The 10,567-nt window shown below is 38.2% G+C and overlaps 1 protein-coding gene across 1 annotated transcript; it reads right to left on the bottom strand.

Moving 5' to 3' along the window:
- Positions 1–7,866: 7,866 nt before the first annotated feature.
- LOC131699721 (DNA-binding protein inhibitor ID-3-A-like) lies at positions 7,867–10,071 on the bottom strand. The gene is made up of 3 exons (XM_058997621.1): positions 9,509–10,071; positions 9,266–9,359; positions 7,867–8,704 (listed from the first exon to the last, which is right to left on the bottom strand). Exons 1-2 carry the CDS (start codon positions 9,809–9,811, stop codon positions 9,303–9,305), a joined length of 360 nt encoding a protein of 119 aa, XP_058853604.1. The 5' UTR covers positions 9,812–10,071; the 3' UTR covers positions 7,867–8,704; positions 9,266–9,302.
- Between the last annotated feature and the right edge of the window lie 496 nt (positions 10,072–10,567).

Here is a 10,567-nt window from a genome sequence, read left to right as displayed (position 1 = left end):
ACATTTCATAATTGCTCATATATGGCAAGTTGTATTTCTAGGATAATGGCATTGCTGTGGTGTGTTACAAGGTTATAAGGGAAGCCCTGAGAGTCAATAAAGCCAGAGTCAGGAGGTATGGGTTATTATTTGAATGAGGGAGTTTCATTATTAGAGGAACAAGCCGCAGTGATGTCATTATCACTATTATACTGCACCCTTTTAAAGTTGATTATTCACCTCTGAAATAATCACTGTAATCCACTACAAGACTTTTTTGAGAGCAGAACTCATTGACCATAACATTTCCATCCCATTCTATTACAGACTCTAGGTTTGATAACTTTAATTTTGGTACAACTGAGTACTTTAATTTACAGGACTACTCGTTTATTAATCTGGGCTGAGGTGGGGACAGGCTGGGACAGCACTAGAAACAGATTCTAGGGGCATTTCTACATGGAAAACTTCTAAAAGCCATGCTCCTTATATTTGCTGCAATCCCACAAGTTACCACAGGGTGGAGCACTGGGTCTTTGAATGAGCAAGGGAGAAAATGTGGAGGAGAAAAATCAATAAAATATGTCCACCTATATCTATCATCTGTCATGCTACATATAAAACCCTAAATATTGCTACATATAGAAATACCTAAATAAATACTAAAAAAAAAAAAAAATCATTGAGAAACCTTTTGATAAGAAGTCTTTTTCAACATTTTCAGTGTTGAAATGAGTTTTGATTCATTCTGGTTGATGCGGATTCCACCACTAAGTGCTTAAGGCTAGCTGTAACAGCAAAACGTTTGTCATTGAATGTATATATATATATATATATATATATATATATATATATATATATATATACTGTACCGTATTTAGAATTAAGAGATGGGTACATATATGTTCACACTACCAAGCACACACGTATGTTCATGTTCAGTATGCAATATATGGATTAGAAAGAACAAATGAAAAGACAAGGCAAAAAAATACCTGAACAATAATGTGCATTTGTGAACAGTAGCTGTACCGAATTCGTTTAAAACGACAAAGTCCATTATATTTCATCTTCTGGAAAGTAAATGCATGTAGGTTTACGTACTGTACCGGTACAATTGATCGTTATGGCATAGATTGTATATGTATAAATATAATCAAAGCAACATCACAGTTGTATTATTTTAAAGTGTAGAAAGAAAAACGGTCTCTCTTTATGAGATAAAGAGACACTAGCGGCAAAGGATGGGTTAAGTACAAGTCATCGTGACTTCTAAAAAATACCGTTCACACTCTTTATGCAGGTGCGATGAAATGCTTGCATCATTTGTGTATCCATCTTGAAAGCTGAGAAATATCCCACCAGCCAAAAAAGTTTCAAAGGAACTCCTAACGTGTCTTTGTTTCATTACATTGTTGGCTCAGGCCTGTGTAAAGCAGTGGTGATTGGAACTGGGCGGCGGGGGGTTGTTTGGAGAGCGGCGAGTAAAAGGGGGGGGGGGGGGGTCTGTTTTCCTGCTGCTCCTGGTTGAGACTGGACTTGGAAACGATGTCAGATCAAGGGAGGACAGAGCAATTCGAGTGATCAGGCGAGGCAGACAGGCCGGCGCCAGCGAACACCTGCGAGCGGCCAAAGAAGAGCACAATGAATAACACAGGTGTGGGAGCGGAGCCGCTGTAAGAGCCCCCCTCCCTGCACCTCTGACCCACAGGGCTTGATTGGGGGGGCGGATGTTTCACTGTAAGAGTCATTACACAGAGGATAAATAAAAAAAGAGCTTTTTAACAAGTAGTGTTAACCTATTAATGTAAGTGGTCATATATTCCCCAACGATGTTAGTTACTAACTTATTACATGCTCGGTTTATTCCTCCGACCAAATAAATAAATAAAAAGTTAAAACTAGAGAAAAAAATAATTGGAATTGTGTTAAATTGTACTATACAATCATTTGACAAGTATATATACACACATAACAGGAAAGTTGGTAGGCATTACACAAACAAATGTGTCATCTTTTTAAAATTTGCTTCCAATAACATAGTTTGTCAAATGACATCAGCTGCAGTATCAGAAGTGAAACATTTGAGCTTCTGTGATGACAATGTGGCAAGCAAGTTTTCAAGCTGAAGTATGGAATGCAAAGGGGTAAATTATTTTTTGTATGTTATTATTTGTTTATTTACCCGGTTAATTCATATTGAGGTTGAGAACTCAAGGCCAACTTGCCAGACTTAAACTCGCACAAGCTGAATACCCATATGGTTCAAATATGGGAGAAGGTAGTAAATAGATACTAAAGAATCATATTCGAGTAGAACATTTAAAAGTCAAGTGTTATGCAGGAAGAAAGAAAATAAGTATTGAAACTGGGAATTGGGAACCTTGGAGTCAGGTAGTGAAAGTAAAACTGAAACAACCAATACAGATGAGGAACCAATGGAATCCACAACCTCATGAAAATAGCATAGACCCAGGTATGGAGACATAGGTCTCTTTTATCCCACAGATGCATTCAGATTGTCTTTTCATAGTGAAAGTGCCACTGAGGCTGGCTATAGAGGTCTGTGGACATGGCGTTCCTCCCCCTGAGCTACAGAGAGCTCAGAGCAGCTCTCAGTTTTACTGTGTTTCTAATAACCCCACCAATTTTGATCATTCCAGACATATTTATCACATTAGCAATAATTCTCATTCACGGCATATACCTCATTCAACCCTGAGGCATCAGTAAGATTATTTCATGTTACGTTTCAGTGCAGACTCATTGTAAAATCTACAATTTCTTGGTAAAACTAAGTCAGGTAGACAAATGTTTGGGCTAGTGCCTTCTAGGCAATGTTTGAAGATTAAAGTCTTTAAACTCTTAAAAGGAGTTGACATATTCAGCCTGAACCATTACTTTAAACGCAGTACAGAAACCAGGACCAGAGTGGAGACAGACTTACGACAGAGGGAAGGAGACATTTCTTTACACAGAGAGTGTTGAGGGTATGGAATGGGTCATGCTGAGGCTAAACTTGACATTTTGAGATCAGTTAGCTGCTAGGAACCGGACAAGCTTAGATAGGCCGAATGGCCTCCTCTCATTTGTAAATGTCTGTCTACTTTCCTATTATTTGACTTTTGAACTCTTATTTAGCGTTTTGAAGGTATGTATGATTTACCTACAGAACTGCAATTCCTTATACTTCCTTTCAGTCAATACAGAATTGTTTATTTTATACAGAATAGGTTAGGACAAACATTGGGACAAATAAATCCATTCCAGAATTGACGTATGCCCCTAAATCATTTAAACAATGCTTTACATCAACCAAAAATGAATTAAACATATCCTGAACAGCTTGGCTAGAACAAGGATTAGTAAATGTACATATAACCTTTTTAATTTGCACTTGACAATTTAATCTTTTACCTGCCACAGCCATTTATACAAATCATGGATACTAGCCAGGCACCACTATTGCAGAACAGAAACTGAGTAGAACCATTCCTGATGGGGACAGTCACTACTGTGTCCGGGGAGGGAGAGCAATTTGTAAATGATTATCACATTAGTAAAACAAGTGTTCTCTGAAGTTGTTCTTAAGTGTATAAGGTCATAGGGCAAGCACAGCTGGTGGCGTGGAGAGGCTTACTGCTGGTCTGTATGTAAAGCCCTTGAAGTGGACTCCCCCAAGTTTTACATCCAGCACTCGGATCACAGCTGGACCCAAAGACTAATGTATCTACCAGGGCTTGAGTGAAGAACAAACCCAGATTTGGAAGAGCAGAACATTATTACAGCTAACACTACTACTACTATGAAGCTAATGGTATGTACAAACTCAAACAGTACCAAGTAGTTTGGCACTGAATCCTGTGGCCATTCTGTAAGCCAGTCCGATTTAGGTAGGATGTAGTCCACTAATAAAACCTGGTAATGCAATGCTTAATTGGACTGTTTATGAAGGTAGTACTTATAAATGTAGCAGCTAAGCAGCTGTAAAACCGTAAAATGTTGCATCAATGGGGGAAATGCATGCGAAATTTTGGTAGCCTTTCATTTGCTATCTGTAATGGCTGTTTACAATAAAAGAAAAAGGTTTTGGGGCTCAGCGTCCTTATAGGCTATGCTAGCACAGCGCCTTTAACATGTATTTATCATTTAACCACATACTTATCAGTGATAAACTGGGATTGTCTCTACAAATGTGACTTTCTTACAGTGAGACACCACAGCTAACTTTTATTATGGTTTAGTGTTGTGTGCTGGTGATTTAAGCAGTAGGGCCTACCTAACCTGTTTCCCGATGTGGCATCGACACAATATATTCAATGTAAGTATAGAGCCCAGGTTTTAGGGGAAGAGCGTTTGTTAAACCTCATTCTTCTTAATTAAAATCCCACGACAGAGCCAGAGTTTACAGGAAGCATTTTCTAACAAAGCCGGGTTTGACAACTATACCCTGAAGGAGAGGAGGCTATGTGCATATCATTTGATTAAGTGGAATAGTTACAGGAACACTATGTTCAGTGTTCTTGTTTATTTGGCTTTATTTGGTAAATGGTGTGTGGTGGTCCAGTTAAAATCATAAATTAGACATGTACTGAATCCTGGCTCAAATTACCAACCCCTTCACTCATGACGCTCAGTGCTGTTGTTGCCCACTTAGGTGCCTCCCCATGTCAGGCTTTCTTTGTTGGTGCTAGAATACAGCTGTCCATATTCTACAGCTATGACCAAAAGTTTTGCATCACCTAGAATTTTAGATTTCTTTTATTTAACATCATGTAGTCAAAGAAACTACAAAATGATATTGCAAAAGCACCCAAAGACATAATATAGTACAGTATATAGTACAGTATTTTAATATAGTACAGTATTTCAGATTTCAAAATGTCACATTTTTCAATTTTTCGTTAAGTATGGGGAAAACTACAAAGCGGTATGTAATTCAATATGTTAAGGTAACATTATTCAGCAGGTTTCATTCGACTTTGTGAAGCAATTAGTTAATTATATAGGGTGATGCAAAACTTTTGGCCAGAGCTGTACAGTGAGGCTCGACCTTTTATTCCATGGTAGTGGTCAGTAGAAATGAATCAATTATTTGATTAATCACTTGCATTTTGCAAACTTCAATTAAACCTTCATTAATCGATTAATCACCCTGATGGAGCCTGGCATAGCTAGCTACCCAGTAACAAATGCTTCCCTTGAGTGTTGCTAGAATAAAGCTCTTAGGTTTAAATTTGTTTTGTAGAAGTGGGTATGGAATGGGTTACCTAGCAACATTGTAGATGTTGAATTATTCTTTAAGACCGACTTGACCAGCTACTAGAAACTGGATGAGAACTAATAAGCCAAATGGCCTCCTCTGTCGTAAATCATAATTTGTTCTTATTTTTGCACAAGAAGATCCTGTATAAAACTAAACAAACAGTACATAAGGTTTTGATAAAGATTCTAGGCCCGTTCTAAAAAAAATAAATAAATAACAACAATAGTTTTGAAACTTTTTCAATGAGAATTAATTCTGTAGAGGGTTCCACCATTAGCCCTGGTCCTGTGTGCAGGAAATGTTAAATGTAGGGCAAGGGAAGGGTACTACAGAAGGGTCAATGGTCTGGGCTTTGAAATCCCTGCTAAAAACCAGGTGAAAAGTACTAATCCCCTTTCAAGGGTTTCCTATTCATCACAAGCAAGAGGCTTAAACAGTTTCCACAGTATGTCTTGCTCAGGTGCATTAGAGTTATTAAGGGCTTACCTGTGGAGAAATGTGCTTACCCAAGTTCAGGTAAGGTCACCTGGGTTGGAATCATGCAAGGCTCTTAGAAATGGAGCCCTAGTTCCCCATCTCACTGAACAGCTTGGAGACGCAGCTGAACCCAACCCTCCCCTTGCTTAGCTGTCCTGGGGTTATACAGTAAATTATTGACTGAACTGAGCTTTGATGACAGTTTTTTTCCCTAACTTTTATCACTTAGAAACGCAGCTTCACAAAATAGCATTAAAAGTTACCTCTCTTAAAATTGCATATTACATATGCTCTACAAATAAGTTTACAAAAAAACCCCAGCACATTTATGACTAGAGGTTCCTAGTCGCTGAATAATCTCAAAATTTCACTTAAAGGATTCAAGTGATTCAGCATCAACAACATGTCTAGGTAACCCATTCCATACCCTCGCCACTCTCTTTGTAAAGAAGCATCTCCTACCCTCTTGTCCTCAGTTCACTTGATTTCCAACTCTGGTTTCTGTGCTGCACTTAAAGTATTGAGTATGGATAACTTTGTCTAATAATTCAATAAAGACTCTCCCTCATTCTTGTTTGTTGCAGGATAAACAGATTCAGTTCATAGCTCATATATGACAATTCCTAAAGAATCACCTTTAATTCCTTCAGGGTGGTAGGGATGTAGAAATTGGCATGACTTTAGAGGCCAGTCATCATAAAACATCTATAATACAGCAGTGTGCAAATGTATTAAACAACATAATTGCTTCTCTGGTTTTGATTTGTACATATGAAATAAAACCACGGTAACAGTAAAATATTGGAAAACTGTAAACACAGGCAAATTAGTGTTTGTCTAAATTATTGATGACTTTAACACACCACACATGTAATTAATTTGAAATAGTAAGAGGAACATAGCCATAAATTGTAAAGTGCCTGCAACGTTTTAGAAGTTATTTAAGATGCCTAATTAAAACACAAAGCACATCTAACATTTTCACACAAGTGCCTATTGTTTCTATATCACCGATTACTGACCGAACATTGCAATTCATGCAGGTAGGTATATAAAGAATATAAATGACCAATCTTGAGCTGTTCTAATAAATGTGCACACTACAGTATGCTCAGTCTTGAATAAGGAAGCACCTGCCAACCAAATTTCTGAAACTGACTTGCAGCAGGGAGATGCAGCAGGGTCCATGGCAGGAATTCAATTAGCATAACAATGAAAGTCAGCCCATTTTCACAAGTGTGTGCTACCAGTAACAGGTGTCTTTTATTTGTCCAAACTTTTGTTTGAATGTATTTACTATGTTAAATGACCTGTACATAAAGACCATCTGTCTAGATCTCATCTTTCTCATGAGCAGACATACAACTAGGTTTCACCATATGTATTAATGTGTGTGTATAGTTATTTATGTATTTGATTTGTTATTTATATATACAGTAGATTCACAAGTACTGCAGTCATTTCCTGAGAGCTTATTAACTTAGTGTTCTTTGTTGTTTGTACCACAACCTGTTATTAGCTTAGTGTTCTATGTTGTTTCTTGTTTGTACCACAACCTGTTGTAACCATCTGTTTGATGCCATTGTCCTCACCACTTCTCCTCAAAAAAGACAAAAAAACATTTTTATCTCAAGAGAATCTCCTAACCAAAAAAAATAAATACTGCTTCAAAAAAGATATTCAGAGATGTGTGTAAATACTCAGATCCTGTATTTAAACAACGCTCAACACTTCTCTGAAATCATTTTTAATTCCAAAGAGGTATCAGGTGAAGTGCCAAGTAATGGTTATATGCAAATATACAACAAGCCTGTACTAGGAAAGTTGTTGGAATTGGCCACCCTCCACACGTCTCTATGCTGTGTGATGCAGATCAGCATTGATGGTTAACGTTCATACGTTTTCTTAGCGTTAGACCTTACATTGATTATTTATGCTGTAAATGAGTGTGTGGAGAAGAGAAATTGTTCAGCTGCAGAATAATCACAAGTCATTGTACTTCTGTACTGGGGCAAACAACCAAGAGCTGTACCCTTTCCAAACCATTGAACCACTGTTGACTGTAAATGTGGGACATGCAATTTGTCTGCATTCATGTAAATAATGTATGGAATCTCTCAATAACTATTATAGATTTAAATTAGCACTAGGATTTAAAGACATTTGCAAAATATTTAATAAAAAGATCCAGTTTGGGATTGTAACACTTTTAAAATAAAAGCAGATGTATTTCCCCCCTGCCACACCCCTTTAGATTACAATGTCTAAATATGTAATACTGTAAAAACTAAACAAGGTACATTAAATATACAAATTGAAATAAATGAACATGGTTTAAAATATTTTTATTATGAAAAAATGTACATGTAAAGCATACTTCTATAAAAGTTTATAAAACTTGGCATACAATGTCTGCAGAAATTCTCATCCCTGCAAACTTTCAGAATCAACTCTATTATAGAGTGCCACATAACATCTGGAAGATATTCTTCCAACAATACACCCCCCCCCCCCCCCCCCCCCCAGTCCTGCTTGACTACTGTCCAGACATCTGCACTCCCACCGTCACCCCCCAATTTCAGAGTTTAAAATAAAGAGATATATACAATTAAATTCTTAAACAGAAGCATTGGACTTCATATACTTCAGCAATTCCAAAAGGGTGTATCTTAGTTATGCAGTAAAGACAGATAGTCTTTTTCAATTGATCATTTAGGTTTACTGTGCAGGGTTAGAAAATAAAAATAATTAAGTTAAACGGTACTGCAACAACTCCAGCTATCTGGGAACAAGGCTTTTCAAAAACTAAAATGAAAGTCCAGGGTGGCTCATCCGATTTGGGATTGGCCAGTTAAAAAGGAATCTGGGTGTTTGGGATGTGTTAATCCCCCATCACATCCCCTTCTCTCTAGCCCAAAGGCACCCCTTCTGTCGCTTTCTCTTGGTAGGAAGTGAAGCCATGCGTTATCCCACACCTGCAGACTGAATAGAAAGAAAGGGCGAGTCAGTTTGGATTTTTTTTTTTTTTTTTGGCAGTTCAGAGGAAGGTCCGCAGACAGGCTGGCGCCAGAAAGTTAACTCTCATTAACCTCTCACTGATAACGGCAACACACTGCTGTTTGTTAACTGGCAGCCACAGAAATGAGAGGAAAGATGATCTGTTTCTAACTGTTTGCAGATGTATCTAAAGAGCATTCAGATCGACTGGAGGAGGGTAAACCAAATGCTTGGTGGCGCCTTCCTGGCGATCTGTAGTTATTTAAACTGCTGCATTAACATCTGCACTGTTCATGACATAAGCAATACATAACCTTTGTAATCTCTGCCTTTTGGTCCTCCCCCCAAAGGCGGATAACCCATACATTATCCTTTAATATAGCACACATTAAAATTTGGTATAAAATGAGTAAATTACTGTTTAATCCAACATTTAGGGGAGCAAAACGATTAATGGATCGGTCGCCCTGCGTGTAAATTTATAGATCACGCTCAAGCATATAAGGAATATGACGAACATGATTTTCAAACAGGAAAATAACTCACCTTTTAAAATGTACGTGACGATGCTGTTCTTCGCGTGCTAATGGAATAAACGCGTTTCCTCTCCAGATGTGAAGTCGCAACCAAAATCTGATGCCTAGTGGAATAAAGAATAAGAGACATTGAAGAATCCGCAGCAGCCACAGAACTTGAACTGGAAATGTGATGCAACGATGACATTAACGTTAGTGTTAACCGTTGCATTCAGCAAGAGATTGTACGTGCATCGCATTGTTAAATAATTACCTTTATTGACAGGACTACGTCAGAGGTCTTTTCAGTTGGTTCTTCGTCTTTCAGAGCTATCTGCAAGTCGAAGATGTAGTCGATGACGTGCTGCAAGATTTCTACCTGGCTGACAGACTTGTTCTGCGGGATGCTCGGCACAAGTTCCTTCAGCTTCGAATAGCAGTCGTTCATGTCATACAGGACGTTCATGGGCTCCTCCGTTGCGGTTTTACTCCGGGCGATGGCAAGGCTCTGTTCGGAGATGCAGCAGACCGCTTCGTAACAGCTTCTCATCGACCTCACTGGGCTGATAGCTTTCATGGTCCCCCCTTGGATTAGCAATAAGAATAATAATAATAATAATAATAATAATAATAATAATAATAATAATAATAAACCAAACGGCTAGTGAAGACAAAGTCGAGCGTGTCTCTTCAGCGCAGATAGAATTCCTTAGCAGGAGAATATAGATTTATCAAATGGCTGATCCCTTTGCTTGTCGCTTTTTCAGTTTGTTTTTCTTTCCGCTATCGTTTAAACAATAGCTTTCAACTACAGAAGTAACGCTACAGCGGGCTGGAGGGTTTATTTTATAGGACACGGCGAATTTAGCACCGCCTCTTACAGAGCTTTAACCACCCACTTTTCTTCCGCAGCCAATGGAAGGGCTTTTCTAAACTACAAAAGAGGCGGGTTATTTAAGAGGGAGTTTCCTATTGGCTCCTGACAGACCTCAAACTAGTAGCGTAATTAAAGGAATGAGGAAGCAGCAGCCAAGCTAGCAGTGCTGGTTAGGAGCAACAAAAATAAAGTCTGAAGGCATGCACGTGGTATTTAATAGTCATTCAATATATTCTTCTTAATAATAAAGGCATAGTTTATGTGTTTAGATACAACAGTGGTCAGCACCGCATAACTCTACAGACGAGGCATCTAAATCAGAAGCGGGTTTTCACAAGCAGTTGACAGCATTCTTGTAAATAATTAGTGACGCCTAGTTCCCCAATTTGCTGTTCACATGACCCGTACACATCCTGGCGTAAGGAATTATCAATTTTTTTTTTTTTTTTTTTACAC

Source organism: Acipenser ruthenus, chromosome 23 (assembly GCF_902713425.1).
Source record: "Acipenser ruthenus chromosome 23, fAciRut3.2 maternal haplotype, whole genome shotgun sequence".
In the NCBI taxonomy this organism is placed as follows: domain Eukaryota; kingdom Metazoa; phylum Chordata; class Actinopteri; order Acipenseriformes; family Acipenseridae; genus Acipenser; species Acipenser ruthenus.
This window is presented reverse-complemented; position numbering and strand designations above follow the sequence as displayed.

What these genes read in the sequence shown, in the direction of transcription:
- LOC131699721 (XM_058997621.1), bottom strand. Translation starts at nt 9,811, where the DNA reads ATGAAAGCTATCAGCCCAGTGAGGTCGATGAGAAGCTGTTACGAAGCG. An exon ending in ACGTAGTCCTGTCAATAAAG is followed by an intron (nt 9,360 to 9,508) that starts GTAATTATTTAA and finishes TTATTCCACTAG; the next exon opens with GCATCAGATTTTGGTTGCGA.